This window comes from Carassius gibelio, chromosome B3, assembly GCF_023724105.1.
Source record: "Carassius gibelio isolate Cgi1373 ecotype wild population from Czech Republic chromosome B3, carGib1.2-hapl.c, whole genome shotgun sequence".
NCBI classification, from domain to species: Eukaryota; Metazoa; Chordata; class Actinopteri; order Cypriniformes; family Cyprinidae; genus Carassius; species Carassius gibelio.
Window position 1 is genome coordinate 16,646,385 of NC_068398.1, and position 19,421 is coordinate 16,665,805.

Sequence of the window (19,421 nt, forward strand, 5' to 3'; positions counted from 1 at the left end):
CTTATATTTACAATGTGAAAGAGTTTTTATTGTTGTATTTAAGCCAGATCTTTCATGTCAAATTCTAATTAGCCTTGTCATCTCAGATTATGATTAATAATTATCACAAATAGTTTTATTTTAAATGTATCTTGTCTATCTTCAAACACATTTTGTGTTCTATTTTATTTATATTCTTAATGATGACGGAACATTAAGACAGACGATGCTGCTCCCCCTGGCGGTGAGCTTTGGTGAGAAGAGCGCAACTTTAGGCTATTGCTGCTTTAGTGAGACATCAATGCATTTATGCTTCTGCACATTGTTTAAAATGTGTGTCACATGTTATAGATGACTGGCACTTAATCATTATGTCCACACTCTGTTTTTATTCCAAGTGTGCATCATTCCAGGTCTGTGTTCAAGTTGAGAGCAAGCGTTCATGACATCCTGCCTAAGAAAGAGTCACTTCACTGAGTTCAGTGCCATTGACATACTTTGAATGAGATGTGAGGTGTAAAGCGACAGAAAGAGTGACAGGATGGGTGTGGCAGCATGTTTCAGATAGTATAGTAGGTCAGTGTACATTACAGTCAACATTCCTCCTTATCAGTAAAGCAATGTTCCTTTTCTATATTAAGCAAGCAGAGAAGAATCACAGCTTCTGACAGCAGACTCCCTAAAGTAATGTTTTCAACACAGCATATTAGTCACAAATAACAACATTTCTCTATAAAGCACGTTTAAGACTCTCTTTAATTCAAATAAATGGCTGGGGCCAGGCCGGACAGGCAGGTTTTGTCAGACCTTCCCCGTTCTAGAATGTAGGTGGAGCTGCACCGTCCGCAATGTCTGACCCAGCCGAGCAGGTTCCTTCTCAGTCTCATTCTTGACCTGGGTGTGGCTGTATGTCAATGCCACTCCATAACCCTTTTATGCATATGTGTTGAACATCAGCTGTACATTTTCCAATCAGATTTCCAGGCTTATGACATTCTACGATGACAAAAAGAAAAAGCAGTTTCTGAAGGGATAAATAGAGTGATTAGCCAACGGTGGCTGATTATCATTGCTCTGTTGAGATTTGAGACCATGGCCAGTCCGGTTTGCTGAACTGTGGCCGGGCCATATCAGGATTGCTGCAACACAGCAGTTTTGTGTGTCAGAGGGTCTTTGGGGGGTTTTCAAACTCACTGAGCCTTGGCTTCCTGCTTTGTCCACAGTCTCAGGGGAGATTCAGCCATTCTCTGGACTCACTCTGCATGCCCAAAAGAGTTCCCAGCCCCAACAGCATCGAAAAATGGTACTATCATGTAGCAAAGACACAGTTATATAGAAGTCTTTAGTTTGTGGTATAGAAACTTCTACTGGTGTGCATAAAATAACGTTACAAAAATTGAACCCAACAGGTGAGGTCACATTTACAGTTGCTCTGTGAAATATAGTCATTTCAATAAAAATTCACAAACATTTTGGGAATTTTGTGAGAGGTCAAAAGATTTTGAGTTTTTCACTCAAATTTGTGTTGAACAACAAAATGCAGCTTTGTTTGAAAGTGAATTCTGTGTCCCAGTGTTGCAAGGTTACTTTGGAAATGTAATAGGTTACAGATTACAAGTTACCCTATTTAAAATGTAATAAGTAGTGCAACTATTTCAATTACTTAATTAGAGGAATGTATATGATTACATTTGATTACTTTTTTGATACTTTTCTAAATTTCCAATGAATGTTTTCAACTGTTAATCATTTTCAAACACTTAAAACCAGATAGGGTTAACCTTACAGTAGAATTCAGCATGGATTACCGTCAGACTTTCAAAATGCTTCATCAGTGGAATTAAGATGAGAATCGTTTCATTTTGAAGCACAGCCACCACAAAATCAGACTTTAGCACCTCTTTTAGATCATTCTGAGGTTAAATACAGATATGCAATCATAATCATACAAAAAAATAAAAATAAAAGATTAATAGCTATGATACTGTTTTTGAAATCAAATCTTGATAGTAATGACAGGAAACACTGGCATCTAACAAATGGCTTTAGGAAAAAAACAGTTAAGTCTTTAAAAAAATAATAAATAAAACATATGAATAAACCAAAATAGGAAATAAAACATTTATCAAATAAGCATGTGTCATTTTGTGTGTCCTAAACTCCTGAAATATTTGTATCTTATATTTTAGAGCAGTCAATACAATTTGGGGGAAAACAAATCAATTAAATATGTATATGTGTGTGAAAATATTCAGATGTATCCCCCTTTGAAATTATTAACATTTTCAGAAGTAACTAATTTATTTAAAAAAAATCTCAGTAACTGTATTTTATTTTGACATTAAATTATGTAACACCATTACACATAACTAGTTTCTCCCCATTACTGGGTGCTTCACACATCACTACACTACTGTCAATGGACCTCTTTGCTGGCTAAATTTTTCTAAGGTGAACAATGTGGGAAAATAGGAAATGGCTATCACTGGGTCAGTAATTAAGTATGTTTCCATTTGCAGTTATAATCATCATCTCTCTGCCAAGTGATTGACTTTCAAAGGTTAAATGCATGTTGCATTGCATTTCTGTCTTTCAGAGCAAATACACAATGCGTCCCCTTGGAATTATAAAGTTCTGTCTGCGTTCTGAGTAGTTTTGAGATATTGAGCTTTAAAGTTTTTGTGTTCCATAGACTTCTGTAGATAGAACCTTTTTTGATCCTGTTACAGTATCAGTCAGACTAAAGCATTTACATGACAAATTATTGCTTTAGTTTGACTTAAATGTAACTGTTAAAGTGCATGTAATGAACTTTCTCAGCCTCTCATTGAAACTGCATTTTATGCAACAAAACACTAATGATATGATGACATTTACCATTGCCATTCACCATTGCTTGCCAATAGGAATCCATGTGAACAGGATTTTCAAGTAACATTTCCCCACACAGATTTCACATCTGGTTCAAGTTTTTAAAGCAAACTTTCATTGAAGAGACTTCTGTGTAAGTGGTGCTTCATGTACCACTATTGATTTGTGTATTGTTACTGACAGTGGACAATGCACTTCTTTTGCTGGAAAAACTTAACAAGGTGAATAAATGTAGAAAAAAAGGAAGTGTGGTTGAAATACATATTACACATCACCTCTGTCTTTTAGAGCAAATACACAATGATGAGATCAATTCTAGTCCAATTTGTATAAATGCTGGGTAAAGACAGAGAGGATAAGTAATCTGTCTCTGTCACTTTTATCTACAAGAGAAACAGGTGCAAAGCAAGGCTTCAAGATTAAATCGTATCCCCAACAGAGACAAAAGCTGTGCTGTCACCAACAATGTCTTAACATACCACAGTGGATAGCTAGCATATTTGCACTTTACAGTTTCTATGTGCATTATTTTAGGCACATATTGCTAAGAGAAAATGTGCGACACACCTTCGGTGGCTGTGTGTCGAACAAAAGTGCTGACACTCCTGCCATTGAACCTTAAATCTTCACACCCGGAAAAACTGACATTCCTCTCCCATTTGAAATTAGAAGATTGATGAGAGTGGTTTCTATGTATACTGTAAAAAAAATATATATATATATGAATTAATAATGTTACACTGCATAAGTTTGTCTATTAATGAAAGTTTTGAGGGAATCAAATGTATGCCTCACTCATAACATTTCGAGTAGGACAGTCAGTTTTGGTTGATAGCCCACATCTACCTGTTTAAAATACTCTCTCCACCCATGTTTGGATAATGCACCTTGCACTGAGAGGAATGAAGCACACACCCCATAGTCTATACTACATGGTTATCACAGACAAGACTGTCCCCCGGAGGAGAATGAACTTTCATTGGTACCCCCACCACTAAAATCTTCACTTCAAAGTGGCTGATTAAACACAAGCTCATCGGTACAACTTTGTTTAGGGTGTGTTGAGTTCCAAAGCAGGCCCATCCTGGCAGAGGAATGCTAAAAAAAAACAAAAACAAAAAACCATAAATTCACTACGGTACTCCAAATCTGGCCGCACAGGTCTCGCCACTGAGTTCTGTTCTCATAATGATCCACACATGTCAGGAGCACAAATCGACTCCATTCCTCACCTGCACTGTATGGGTGTGGAAGGGAATTCCGGCCTTTCACCCGTTTCAGAAATTCTTGGTCCCAAGCCCACTCACATCGAGCATTATCCATTATCAGCAGCGCATGCAAACACCTATTTATCTGCTTATAATGTGATGACAAATACATTTCGTGCCCTTTTCACTTACTGGCATGTGTGTGTGACAGCTAGAATGTGGCAACACCAGTAAGAGACGGTTCATACAAGCACATCTGGCATGGAAGAAACTCTGCGCCATTGAAATAGACTCTAATGATGGAGATCTAAATGTAAATGATAGATGAAATCCATTCACACATAACAGGCATCTGATCACTCTAGGAGGTGTTGGACTGGCTACATGACAAAGTTAATATTTAAGCCCTTGGAATGGACTGTGTTCACTTCAAACCAATTTCACACAAGTACTCCACAACTGTAGCTTATCTTTGGGCATTCCTTTAAAGTAGTGATATCACACTGCTAGCCGGCTATATTCATTATCGCAGTAGTAAGATAGTACTATAATTTCACATCTTCAACAGTCTCAGGCATTATGGAAGCTTTTTCCCATAACTGTAAATAGGCTACTGAAATACTTTTGTGGTTTGCAAACTGTATTCTGATGCAGGGGTGTGCAATTTTTTTTAATTCTATAAAGATGCCCAAGCCAGACAAATATCTTCATGCATAGAGATGCATTTCTTATAAAGAAAAAAAAAATTACAATTAAATATTTTGTCACAGTACTATAGGCAAAGCAGATTATTAAAACACTTGTGCATGTTTATATGCACTTTATATTTCTTAAAATGCTGGAAGCTTTTCTGAGACTGACAAACTCATGACGTTACATCAGCGTAAATATTAGCATAATATATTCAAATATTCTGATTTGAATTGGGTTTGCGGTCAGTGTGGATGATCACTGCCTAAGGACACTAGGCTATACCCTGTATCCCATTATTCTTTGATTATCTGTAATTCAAATAATTGAAATGAATTCTAGGTCTGCTAATGCTAATACTTCAAATAACGCACCCACTGAAATAATTTGACACCTGCTGTTTACTCATGTATGCTTGTTTATGTTGGATCACAGTCTTAATCTGACACCTGCTGAAATAGACCTGGAAAGAAAGAGCTTATTATTTATATAATGTGATGCCTAAGGCATGGTGTAAAATAATGGAATAGGAAGGGAGATATTGAACACCAAACTAGGATTTCTTGTGTTTCCATCTGCTTCCATTCAAAAACAGACACTGGAACACACACAAATGCACACACACACACACCCACAATGACTCATTGTTTCTAGCCATCCAACAATACCCGGTTCTCATGGCTTTTCCTCTGTTGGCATTAAAATGCTCCCCTGGTGACTTCTTAGCTGCTCTGTGAGTGTGAGGCCCTGTTCCAAGACAATTACGATATTTTAAAACTGTTAAAGATATGTACCAGCTATAAAATGAAGACTGCTCAGGAAGCTTAACATCAGCAATCACTATAAAGGTCTTGCTTTTCTCTAGCTGCATCCCAAACTAAGGCTAGACTGGTTTTGTATGTGTGTGTTCACGATTTGTGTGTGTTCACTGCTGTGTGTGTGCACTTTGGATGGGTTAAATGCATGGCACGAATTATAAATATGGGTCACCATACTTGGCTGAATGTCATGTCACTTTCAAAAAGCTTAAGTTAGAGACCAAATGCTGGTTTGTAGTTTCTGACAACCTTATATTTCCAGTAAATTAAAGACAATTTGAAAATAAATATTATAATAATTATAGTAATGAATTTAAATCCTATAAATTAAAGAAAGTTTGATCATTTGTCACATGCTGTCAAACAAATTAACATAATTTTAATAAATGTTCTAAATGATGTGTTCCAATAGCTATATGTTTATGCAAGATAATAATACTGAATAGGTCTCAAACATTTTTGACTTTTTTAATGCTATTTAAAAAGTCATGAGACCCCAAAGTGTATCGTAACTGATCCTTATGTACACACTTATGTAGGCTTAGTGTCATTACATCCAAATAAAGGCTGCTGCTGCTGATGTTGTTGTTGTTTACTTTTGTGAATGAAACAGCCCACTGTTAATAAAAGTTTACTGTGACTGTAGCCTGTTGAATCTCTCTCTCAAAACGTGTACAGAAGAAAAAGTGACGCCGCCTCAGTTAGGATAGGCTGCAGGTATGTCTCTCAGAAAGGGGCGGACACCAGCCCGCACTTTTAAATGGGCTTGATGTTAAAAGCACGGCTTAACCTTGACGGACAGCGAAAGCTCGTGTTGTCGGGAGGGTAGTGGCTGTTTCGGTCATTGTGGGCGTTGTATGTGAGGTGTACCTGTCCTGGGACACGCGTCAGGTTGTTAAACGACAGACACACAGAAGCAGAGTGGGATCCTAACCGTGCCATCTTAGCAGAAACTCCGCAGCTGTCATCATGTTCAGAAAGAAGACCGGAAAGTCCAGCATGGCCAGCAGTGACAAAAGGTCGGTGGTGACTGGATACATTCTCACTGTGCATTGTCTTTTTTTTTTTTTTTTTCTTTTTTTTTTTTTTGCGTCGTTCCGGAGTCATTACGTGTTTTAACACGGTCGCGTTTCATTCTCGTTTGGATTGTAGTAGCTTCACTAGCCAAGCTGCCCCATTTACCCCTGTATTTTGAAATCTATCTTGATAAATATCGGTTTTATGCTTGCTTGACTTGAGGTTACTGTAGTAAGGGTGTGGCGCTGTAACAGGTTGGATAACTTTTCTCTATGAGATACATATTCCGTGTTTTCTGCGACTCGCCTGGGTTGGTCTCACTTCACAAATATATATATATATATATATTTTTTTTTTTTTTTTTTTTTAGAAAAGTTACAATTTTTATGTCTGGTTTCTACTTAGGATACGTGTTTATAGTGAGGGAGTGTATGTTCTGAATGATTGCATTGACTATATCTCGACCCTCATCTCTTTGTGATGAACAACTAGATAACCTTCAGACAGATCTTTTAGTTCTGACATCCTCCATTTGAGAAGTCCAGGCAAGACAGTCCAAGGTGAGACTGACAGGGCTGTGTAAACTGTTTGGTCAAAGACCACTGGTTATTCTGTACAGAGCAGAGTTGAGTCATGCAATTGTGAAAGGCATAGCTATTACAGGAATGTGGAGCAGTCATTTAAATGTGTTGTGTTTATAATGTATTATTAGTAGTAGGCTAATTTACAATAACCAACATTTTATTGATGCTATTGTATATAGTTCTCAAGTTACATATGAATCAGAACAGGCTGTGAAAATGTGTAGGGAATGTTTAAAGAAAGCTGATTGGTTAAGAAGAGAAGTGTAAACAGAGTGTCAAGTTCAAGTTCAAGCAAGCATGGACTTCTGATGAGTCTGGCCTCCAGCTTCATTTGATACAATATCGGACACTGATATTGTGAAAGCAGTGCAGCGTCGTTCACAGCAGTTATGAAGGATTTTACTCTAGGAGTATGGTTTCAGTTTGAGTCAAAATTATTTTATTGGTTACAGATGTACAAAAAAAAAAAAGGGTTTTCTAAACACATAGTTTTCTTTTTAAGTCATCCTCGGGTGTTGTTTGACTGCGCTAGGCACAATGGGTCACTCGTGTGTCAAATGTGCCAAGTTTTTATTTGTCTGTCATCTTTTGACCGAAACAAGGCGAGAAATGGGCAGTTTGTTTGCAGGAAGCTAAGAAAGGAAAAAAAAACTCAGGCTAGTTAATACCATGCTTAAGACATCCACTTTTTTTATTGTTATGGTTTTGCATTTGTATATTTTGGATGTGGGAACTCCTCTAGGGAAGGGAAGTGAACATCAAATAATTACTTGCCACACCTAGATCTTCATCTCAAATCCGATTAAATCATTTTCTTTAGACAGCAGTTCGACTGATGCTGCTTGTCCCATCATCCATGTTATACAAATCTGGCAGTTTTACATATATAAAGTTCCAGCTTTGCTTTTCTATGTCTTGCTGCTTTAATAGTTGTTTTTGATTCAATAAATTACAACAACAACGCTGGTTACATAATCTCGTGCTTTAACAGTCCAGCTGTGTTTTGCTCAACTCATTTTGATGGGTTTCACATGCAGATGTATTCAGAATAGAGGACATAGAAATATATATATATATATATATATATATATATATATATCTCTGTCTTGCATATGCAGTAGTGACATGTTAGTAAAACTAGTTAGACCTGTTTTTTAACGCCCTCATTAAAGCCACCTTCTTGTTGTAATTATCAGCCTAATTTACATATCTCACTCATAATGTATACTCCGTTCTACAGTGAACACAAAACTTAAAATAAAGACATTATCATTTTAGTCCATGTGAGATATTTTTAACTGCCATGAACCTCATTATCAATGATTCATACTCTTGGATGTTAAAACAACATGCCTTGTCTTTGAGGCAAATACGACCCAAGGTTTGCAATTTGTTTCTGATCAAGTTGAGTCATGTCTGCCACGCACTGTCAAAAGCCCTTTCTCTGGAATTCGCAGAATGCACTAAAAACAATGCAAGGCTTTTGTAATGTTGAACGGCGCTTCTGCATTTTTTCAATATGCTTCAGCTGAAAGAACATTTTTTTTTTTTAGCACCATGGTTATCGTAACATATCTGAAATCTGTGCCAGATGATGTGGAATGAAACTGTTTCAAGTCCGGTATTTATTTTCAGAGCATCTCAGCATGACAGAGAAGTGAAGTGCAAAATCCTAGATCCTGAGATACAACATAACAAACCTACATTTGCAGCAGTATAATGGGGAAAAATATGTGTATATCTGGCTTACTTGAACATCTCCCACAAATAAACAAACAAAAAAAAAGTTCTGTTATTTCACCGTAGACCACCTGACACTGATTTGGCGACCCTGATTGACAAGTTGCAGAAGAATGCAGATAAGGTGGAGAAGAACATCATTGAGACGGAACAGAATCTCAACAGGGTAAGTACAGAACGACTCTTTCTGGGGATTACAAATCAAAGCCAGAGAGTTAGTCACTCCTCCTGTCTTTCCACCAATAAGCATATCATTTTTAGTATTTAGAAATTTTTTTTTTTTTCATTTTCATGTGTTTTTGCACTATATATATGTTGTGTGTGTACACATACAGACACACACACACACACCATATACATATATATGCAACACTAATTAAAAAAATATTATTCAATAAAAATAAATAAATATCTTCTTTTGATAGATGAAAAAGTCATACAGGTTTGGTACGACATATTGAGTGAACCACCTCCTTAATTATTGATACATAACTATGCTTAATTGTGTTGCTCATTGATGTTTCTAGGATATCAGGAAGATCAATGAGAGCAAGCAGCCCCTGTACCAGGAGGACACCAACAAGAGGATCCTGAACTCCCTGGAGCTGCTCAATAGTCTGGATGAAGACGCAGCCCAAGCCTCTCGTTTGCAGCACCCTCAAGCTGAGATGATTGAGAAGGAGTGAGTATTAATACTAGAGCTCCGTCTACATAGGCACCTTTAAACTGAAATATCCAATAGCATCTCATGCTTTATGCCATGGAATGTTTTTTTTTTTTTTCTGTGAATTTTGCTGGGATTGTGGATGACTCATTTTATTTCTTCTCTTCAATGGAAAAGTATGAGGCAGCTGCGAGTGCGTGTGATGAAGCTCCGCGAGGAACATGATCGCATTTACCACATCACGCGATCAGAGCAGGTTCCCACCGTCAACTGGGGAAAGATAGTCGATGAGAAACTGGTGTGTATCTAAACAAACCCCCCTATCCTTCTTCTGAATGTATGCTTTTAAATGCAGTCGTTTCATGTGCGAATGTGTTCTGATGCAGGCAAATGTGAACAACAAAGGATACGGACAAGATCTGCTGACCGTCGAGGATGAAGTGGAGGAGCACAATATTTTCCACAGCGAAGTCGAGGCACTGGCTCCGTACATCACTGGAGACCGGGTACTTTTTAACTGCATTTTTTTTTTTAAATGCAACACTGAATAAAAGAAGTACAGTCATGCGAATGACATCTGTGACTCATCTGCTTACTTGCATAACAGGATGGTCCGGATGGCCAGCAGGCGAAGTACAACAAACTACTGGTGAGACTTCATTTTCTGCTTTCAATTTTCAACATGAAGTTTTAATGGTAAGTTTTTAGTGTCTCAAAACACTGTATTAAACCATGTCTGTCTCAGGCGAACTCCTCTGCACGCCAGAAGAACCTGCTCAGTCTGAGGGACTACATGCAGCGCTGCACCAGCGAGCTCTACTGGATGGAGCAGCAAGCTGACGAGCGAACCACATATGACTGGAGCGACAACAACCTGGACTACCCTGCCCGCAAGAGGCAGTACGAGGTAAATGAACACCTCTTTATTCATATAACCACCTAGAATTACAACTCATTTATTCATTACCTAAGACAATAAGTTTGTAGTTTGTATTTTAAATGTGCTTTCATGATTCAAACCTCCTACAAGAGATATGATTATAGCATCGAAATGCAAACAACGAATCTATATATTTTTAACATGCTGCTTTGTGCTTGAAAACTTCATCAGAACTTCATCAGCAAGTGTCTGGAGGCTAAGGAGAAAAGCATCACCCAGCTGAATGAAGATGGAGAGGAACTTATTGAGCAGAACCATCCAGGAAAAAATGTCATTGGGGTAATTACAAGCCATTTGCTTGCAGTAGTTGTTGGTTGCCACAGGCATCATGGGATGTCTTTTTATGGTGCATAACTGTGCTGCACTATAGAGTAGTATGCATTATTTATGGCAACACTGAAACACCAAAAAACTTTGATCTGAAATGAGTTTTTGCATTTTCTTTGAGCATAGCTAAGCCAAACAGCATGTGACAAATCTATTCGAAGCACAAAAATCTGCTTCATACTTTAAAATAACCACCATAATCGATACGTGGATTAAAGAGGTTCTTAGTTAGATTCATAAAGTGTGATGTCCCAGTTAGATAATGCACTGGCTGACTCTGCAGTCAAGACTTTTTGCCAGTCGATTTTATTTATATTTAATGTGTTTGTGTTTTAATGTATTACTATGAAGGTATTTTATTGTACTGTTTAATGTATGTAATCATTTGGGGTTTTGTTAATTGGGGTAGTCTTGCAGAATTTTAATTTGTAGAAAAATCCAATGAAGTAATAAAAACCACAGCATAATGAGAAGATATAAAAACCAAACACCATCAGGCTAGCACACATTACGTAACAATATGTTGCATCGATTTTAAATAAACCAAATAACTTCAAATATAACTTCAGTGCATATAACTAATGAAAAACTTGCACGTGTACATTAGCCTACATTTACTATCCCAGTGGCATTGCTGTATATGATTATTCTAAAACCAGTCTTGTGTTTAGGCACACATGGATGCTGTACATGCGGATTGGAAGGAATACCTCAACCTGCTCATCTGTGAAGAGAACCACCTCAAGAACATGGATGATTATCACAAAGTCAGTTCGCATTTTGCTTCATTTCCTATTCGGTATTTCCTCACGTTTGCTGTCGGACTTGCTCAGCTGCATTCTTTTTATTTTTTCCAGTTCCACAAGGATGCAAGAGACACCAGCGATTTGTTGAAGCGCCTGGAAACCGAGATCAACCAGAAGTATAACCCCGAGTTTAAAGACATGTACCAGATGGAGGGCCTGATTGCTGACCTGAATGTAAATACGTGGTTCTAACATTGCTATATTTTTACTGACTTGCTGAACTAAAAGGTGTCTCTGCTATCTAAGGCTGTCTGTGTTTGTCTTGACAGGATCAGGCAAAGGCCATGGACCGTTTCGACGAGCGGCTGAAAGCTCTCCAGACACGCAGCCTGCAGGTGCTCCCTCTGAAGTACCGCAGGGAGACTCCTCAGAAACTGCTCCCTATCGAGGCTCTGTGTGAATACGAGACTAATGAGGTACGGAGTTTGAGCTCTCGCTCACTTCATGCATGCGGCTTAGAGCTCCACTAATACCAGTCAGTGAAACATCAGCTATTATCATGAGTAAGCACAGAAAAACATTGCACCCGGTCTCCGCTCGTGTTTTGGATTCCCCCATCTAATGTATTTAAATCCTTAAGAAGACCTTCACCCAAACGATTCATCTGGTATAAACCTCTGGAGACGTGTGCAGGGGATTTTGTACGGATTTCAGATTTATTTTAAGAATTTGTGCTGCAATATCAAGCTGAAACAGAGCTTACTTTGCTCATTTCGTATGACACAGGGTTCAATTATTCGAGGGGAGCGGTACACCCTGCTCCGGAACAATGGGTCAAAATGGGACGTGAAGGACGCAAATGGCCGCACCATGAGTGTTCCAGCAGTGTGCTTCATAATCCCACCGACCGACCCCGAGGCTGTGGCCGTTGCTGATAAGTGGGTATTCCCTGCTCTGTATATGCAATTTATAATGCATACACTCACAGATGTGTCTAATCTGAAAAACATATTTTACAGTCTAATAAATCAGCACAAGGGTATCAAACAGAAAGTTGCCAGCAGCAAATCTGCACTACAGGCACGACTGGCAGAGCTGAAGAAGGAGAGTACAGGAGGTCAAGGTTTGTAATAACACGTTTAGATGCAGAGCTCTCCAAAAGAGAGTAAAACACTCAGTTCATTAACTTCTCGCACCTCAGATAAACAAGAGCAGCAATGCCGTCAACTGATGGCAGGACTGGATAAAGTGGTCAGTGATCTGGATAAGCAGGAGAAGGCCATTTACTCTCGTGTGCGCCCCCCACTGGAGCAGACACGTCCCGTGCAAGACAGCGCTGACAGGCTACAGGACATAAAGGTACAAAGTTTGGTGCTTTTTGAGTATGCTTTTTTCATATTGCACATCATGCATCAGCATGTTATTAATTATATAATGGGTTTCATTGTAATAATGTTTATTAAATAAATTTTTAGCAGATATTTCAGTCTCAGTATGTTGCTTGTCAGTTACTGTTTTGTTTTTAAGAGTATCACGTTAGGTTGAAACTTATCTGTGCATTAGAGGGTCTTAGCATGTTCAAACCCGATAAAAGGTGAACATTATGAAACCGCACATACATTTTATTGCATATATCAGCAATAATAAGGGATATATATAAATGTTTGAAAGTGAATGGGAATCTGAAACTTAAACACAAAAGCATTTTTTCCGATCCTTACTTTTCAGTGGAAACTGATGTTTTGACCTTAAACCTTGATCCAGTATTTTCTTCCCAGGACATTGCTACTGCTGTTCGGAAGATAGAGCCAGAAAAGTCTGCGAAAGTACAGGAAGCTGAGAGTTTCCTCCGATCCTCTCCCAAATGTGCCAGTGCACCACAGCTCTACTCCAAGGTGGATGAGACGAACAAAAAATACAATAAAGTTGATTTGCTGTTGAAATGTTCTGAGGACAAGTAAGTATTACAGTGGAGATCGTGCATGTCTTATTAATTGAAAGCTTGAATTGTGAGCCTAAAAATTGCACTTTTGTAGACTGCAGAACTCTTATCGGCTGGAGAATTCTCTGCAGAATGGCAAAGCTCTGCTGTCCTCTTATGAAAACAAACTGGCAAGAGAAGAGGTTGCCCCATCCAACCCCACCTCACTGGAGAAGACCCAGCGGGAGTTATCGGTAAGTTTAGTAATCCATGCCATGTAATCTTTTTTTCTTTTTTTTATACTATGCACTCATGTCTCGTACTCCTGTCTCCAGGATATTGCATCTGAGCTGAGGAGCAAAAGATCTACTATAACAGAGAATGAGCAGAACCTGAGAGATGCCAAGGCCACCTGCAACAACATGGCCAACAAAGTGCAAGAACACTGCCCTGATATTGAGAGGCAAGAGGCTGATGTTCAGAAACTCACCAAGCGCTTCGACAACCTGAACAGACAGGTTGAAGCAAGGTGAGTTCATATTATTTAGAGTTATTTAAAATAGAAATGTACTTAAAAATGACTTGAGAATTTGATCGCACGGCTTCATCTTATTTAGTTTACTGTGTGTTGTGATTATATTATTTCTATTGCACCCTGATTGATTTCACTATTAATGTGTACGGTTGCACTTCATGTAAGGTTTAATGTTTTATTTAATTATGTGTCAAGAAGAGCATTTATTAATTTGTAAATTTGCTATTGTGCACTGTAAATGAATGATTGATTAATGATCTAATGTACAAAATGTTCATGCACTGAACCTTATTGTAAAGTGCTATCCTTGTTTATTTTATACAGATACATTCTTCTTTCTATTGCATAGGTCCTACAGAAAGTGTATTTTATCACAAAAAAAAAAAATCAGCATATTTAAAATAATTAAATGTTTTCATTTTACAGATCACAATGTCTGCAAAGAGCCAAAACCGCTTATGCCAACTACAACAATGACTATGACAACCTTAACAGCTGGCTTTCTCGACTACCAAACTATGAGCCACGTGAAACTGATGACATTAGACAGATTGACGACAAACTGAAAAATCAAAGGGTAAGGGTTGAACCACTTCTCTCATTACAATAATTCCATTATAATACTACAAATGACATTTATTTACCAAAATTATGTTTGAATCTGTTCTTACAGAATCTGCTCTCTGACATCGCGAGAAAGGAATCAGACCTGAACAATGTGTCTAGAAATGCACAGCTTTATCAGCAAGCAGTCAAGGTACAAAAACCACAGTGTATTACTTGCAAAGCATTATCCTAATATCATTTTTATGCAAAGCCATGTGAACTCCTTTGTGTTGTGGCTTTCAGGACTATGAATATGAAGCTGAGCGGTTTAAATCCATCCTTGACCTTGAAGATGGCTTGGTTCCTCAGACATACAAAAGGAGCAGACTTGAATCTCCTGCCTTGAAAGTGAAGAGAGAGGTGAATTGTTTTTTTAACTACTAAACAGTTTCCTGGATCAAGTAATGCCTTTTAATGACAGTTTTTGTGACTGGTAAAGAATAAACATGATTGTTGTGTTTTAAAGGAATCTGCAATTGAGTCCAAATTCACTGAAGCGAATGCTGTGAACAAGCAGAGGCTGCAGAACCTAGAGTTTGCTCAAAGCCTTCTTAACCAGGTAAAACACACTAACACACACCATACATAAAATTAACCATAGTATGGCATGAACATAGCTTGGCTTTTTACCACATCGATTATTTTTGCAACTCTTTACAGCAACCAGAAGTTACAGTAATCCAGCAAAATGTCCAGACGGTGAGATCCTCAGCCCCAGGAGAAGAGCCCTGGAGAATCAGAAAACAGCTTCAGGAAGAAATTCAGCGGAGAGACCAACTGGAAAAAGAAATCCAGAGTGTCCAGAGTGACATCTATTTACTAGAGGGCCAGAAACCACAGGACACAATCGTCAAGAAAGAGCTCATCAAGCAGGTGCATGACCCTCAACTTGATGAAGAATACCACCGGGTTCAGCAGAAGCTCTTAGAAGAAAGCAGGACCACTCGTGTCTTAGAGAGCGAGTTGGACACCCTCCGTGTAAAGCTGCGTGGGATTGAGACCGAAATGAAAGAGGGAGCTCAGCAGTATACAGTCAAGGAGGTGCTCCGCATTGAGAGGGACAGGGGACAGGAGGAAGAACTCAGGAGACTGAGAGAAGAGCTTGAGGAAGTCAAGAGGATGAAGATGGTCAGAGAGAATGAAATCATTCAGATTCAAAAGCAAGTGACTATTCTTGCAGAGGAGAAAAGCAGGGAGCAGGAAATCATCAGGGAGGAGGAAGTCGTTAAGGTTCAGAATGATCCTCAGCTCGAGAGCGAGTACAGACTATTGCTTGACAGGAAACAAAAAGAACTTAACAGCCGAAAGGAACTCGAGGACGAGCTTCGATTCCTGCAGGAGAAACTAAGGCGTCTTGACAAGGAAAAGGCAATGGCTGAGGAAAAGATCTCCATCAAAGAAGTACTGAAAGTTGAGAAAGATATTGCTTTGGAGAGAGAGGTGGAGAACCTGAGGAGACAATATGAAGATGAAAAAAGCAAGCGCAGCTCTTTGCTGAGAGAGAAAACGGACATTCAGCGTAAGATTACCAGCCTGGAGGAAGAGAAGTCGAGAGTCATCATTCAGGAGAAGGTGCGTGAGATTGTTCGACCTGATCCGAAGGCGGAAGCAGAGGTGGCAAATCTCCGACTTGACCTGGTGGAGCAGCAGAGAAGATGCAGAGATTCAGAGCTCCAGCTGAAGACCCTCCAGGATGAGCTGATAGTGCTAAGAAACAGAGGCCCACAAATTGAATACAAGGAGATAATCAAAGAGGTCATCAAGTACAAGATTGACCCGGAAACTGAAAGAGAACTGGAGAAGCTCAGGAACGAAATTGTGGACAAAACCCACCAAACCGAGAAGTTCGAGATGGAGATCCTCCAACTCAAAGACGAGATCCAAAGATGGAAAGACACCCAGCCTCAGATTCAGACCAAAGAGGTTGTGAATGAGATCCTGCAATACAGAGAAGATCCTAAAACCAAGGAGGAGATTGAGAGTCTCAAGCGGAAACTGGCTGAGGAACAGAGGAAGCGTTTGGACCTGGAAAGCGAAAGGTCCTCCAATGAAGAAAGGATCAGGATTAAGAAGATCGACTTGTCCCAGGTGAGGGAGAAGATTGTCCAGCAAGAAGTAGTGAAGATGGAGCAGGATCCAGTCTTGAAGTCTGAATGTGACAACTTCACTCAAAACATCAACAATGAGCAGAGACAGAGAGAGATCTTGAAAGAGGAGCTGATCAGATTGCAGCATCAAAAGGCTGAATTGGACATTCAGCTTGAGGAGCTGGAACGTGAACGCAGGTCCCGCAGAGAAGCTGAGCTTGAAATCCAGAGGCTGAGAGTGCGGCTCAATGAACTAGAGATCAGGGACAAGGAAAACCGAGAAAAGGTTACAGTAAAGCAAAAGGTCGTTCTCCAGCAGGACCCTCAACAAGAAAAAGAGCACTCTATCCTACGTCTTCAGGTTGAAGAGGAGAGGCACAAGCGTATGCTCTTGGAGAAGGAGTATAATGTCTTGTTTCAAAAGCAGGAAATACTCGAGAGAACGGAAGTGCGTGAAAAAGTTGTGCGAACCGAAAAAATTCAAGTCGAACGAGACCCGGAGGCCGAGATGGAAATTATAACCCTAAAGAAAAGCCTTGAAGAAGAGGAAAAGCGCCGTCGTGAGCTGGACCAAGAGATCATCAACCTAAACTCGAAGCTTTCGGAGGTGGAGTTCACCAATACAAAATCATCCAAAGAACTCAACTACATTCGTGACGAAAGCAACAGGTTACAGCAGGAGAACCAGCGCCTGCAGAACGAAATAAGAAAGCTTCAATCCGAGATCGAGATCACGACAAAAGAAACCAGACACATCACTGAGACTTCTCCGGTGGAAAACAGCAGGAACCTGGAAATTCGATTGGAATCCTTGCAAAGAGAACTCTCTGAACTCAGGCGCATCCGAATGGAGAAAGACCAAGAAATCGAAAAGCTTCAGAAGAGTCTGTCTGCAATGAGAGTGAAGAGGGAGCAGCGAGAAAGTCACCTCCGCCGCTCGATTGTCGTCATCGATCCAGACACCGGAAAGGAGATGAAGCCAGAGGAGGCTTACAAGCTCGGCCTAATCGACTGGAAAATGTTCGTCAACCTTCAGAGTCAAGAATGCGACTGGGAGGAGATCACAGTCAAGGGTCCGAATGGCGAGTCCTCCGTTCTTCATGACCGAAAATCGGGCAAGAAGTTTGCCATTGAAGACGCTCTGAGGGCTGGAAACATCACAAACCGTCAGCTGCAACAATATCAGAACAAGGAGATCAGCATCCAGGAGTTCGGTCTCTTGCTGTCAGGCAGAGTCATATAGATCCATTCAAATACAACTTACGTAAATGTGCTGTTTGTGTTCCCAAATTGCAGTTGAAATCTCTTTTTAGATTCACTTTCTCAATACAGTATGTATTTGTTTTTAAATGCATTCTTATATCAATGCAAGATGGTGTTGCTTTGGTTATGGTGCTGAATTTGGGTTAATGTTTCTATCGCTGTACTTACGAATCTTCATTGAAGATTAGCAGACGAGACATGTTTGAGAATGTTTTAATGAAATCTAGTTCAGTTTTACTGGAATCCGATCTAATATATGCATATAAAATGTGTGCCTTAATGATAAAATTATGGACCCATCTGTCCCTCTTTATGCACTTTTTACTTGTGTCAGATTATACTACTTCCATGTTTGATTTAAGATAAAGAAAAAATGAAATGAAGATAAAACTGTGTTATTTCCCTTTGCCTTTATCATGAAGTAATAAAAGCTCAAGCTGTCTTTGCAATCACTTTTAGTTAACCGTGTCATTTCCATGCAGTGTTGGGTGCAACTAGTTACACAAAGTAATTAGTTTCTCTAATTGAAGTACTTTTCCCTTGAAAAGTAAAGTAAGGTTACTCTTATTTTTCTGTAATTAAATTGCAGTTACTTCTTATGTAATTGAACTATAAGGCTGTAAAACATTTATATACAATGCAACAGTGGATTTAACATCAAAGTCTAACCAATACATGCTTTTTATGTATGCTTCTCACTTTAAATACTTTGGTGACTTAGTAAGAATATTGGTAACACTTTTTCCAATTTTCACTATTGACTAGTTGGGTATTAGCATGAATAATAGTGAGATATTGGCTGTTTATTATTACTTAAAAAGCACATATTAATGTCTTATTCTGCAAGACCTAAATATAAATCCTTAATCACCCAATTCTTAAACTTAATTGTCAACATTGTTAATAGTGAAAATTGGACACAAATCTAAAGTGTGACCAGAATAATTTATGTAGCCTAGTTATCTATTATTTATTTGGAAGAATTAAAAGAACCGTTTCATGTCTATCCTGTATAATTCAGTAACTGATTTAGAAAGTAATAAGTAATTAAATACTTTTTGGAGAGAGTTATTTGTACAGTATTCTAATTACACTGTTGAAGATGTAATTAGTAATATTTTAATTACTTTTTTAAGAGTAACTTATCCAACACTGTTTCCATGACATCTTAAATATTATGTATTGGGTTTAGTATCAGAAATTACATTTTTATACATATTTAGAATAAAATGTCCTATGTTTTAGGCTCAATATTTTTCTAACGTTTTCTCCCAAATACATTTTTGCATCACATAATTTCACACTTTTTTACATAATTTAAATTGTTACATAATTTGACAAAATCAAATATTTGTAAAATGTGTTAACAAATGATATTAACATCAGTTTCACCAAGCATCAGGTGATAAATTTGTTCCCAAGCAT

General features: G+C 38.6%; 1 protein-coding gene across 1 annotated transcript; it reads left to right on the forward strand.

Annotated features, from left to right (window-relative positions):
* The first annotated feature begins 6,311 nt into the window (after positions 1–6,311).
* ppl (periplakin) lies at positions 6,312–18,448 on the forward strand. Its single transcript, XM_052552835.1, has 22 exons — positions 6,312–6,585; positions 8,974–9,073; positions 9,435–9,589; positions 9,749–9,869; positions 9,958–10,077; positions 10,179–10,220; positions 10,317–10,478; positions 10,683–10,790; positions 11,510–11,605; positions 11,696–11,818; positions 11,914–12,060; positions 12,371–12,522; positions 12,604–12,707; positions 12,786–12,943; positions 13,363–13,541; positions 13,621–13,759; positions 13,841–14,034; positions 14,467–14,617; positions 14,714–14,797; positions 14,890–15,006; positions 15,113–15,205; positions 15,307–18,448. The coding sequence occupies exons 1-22, from the start codon at positions 6,536–6,538 to the stop codon at positions 17,974–17,976; spliced, it is 5,265 nt and encodes a 1,754-aa protein (XP_052408795.1). The 5' UTR covers positions 6,312–6,535; the 3' UTR covers positions 17,977–18,448.
* The last annotated feature ends 973 nt before the right edge of the window (positions 18,449–19,421 follow it).

Bases quoted from the DNA above. Each gene is read 5' to 3' on its own strand.
- ppl (XM_052552835.1), top strand. From the start codon at position 6,536: ATGTTCAGAAAGAAGACCGGAAAGTCCAGCATGGCCAGCAGTGACAAA. The intron at 11,606-11,695 runs GTCAGTTCGCAT...TATTTTTTCCAG, and splicing joins ACATGGATGATTATCACAAA to TTCCACAAGGATGCAAGAGA. The intron at 12,944-13,362 runs GTACAAAGTTTG...TTTTCTTCCCAG, and splicing joins ACAGGCTACAGGACATAAAG to GACATTGCTACTGCTGTTCG.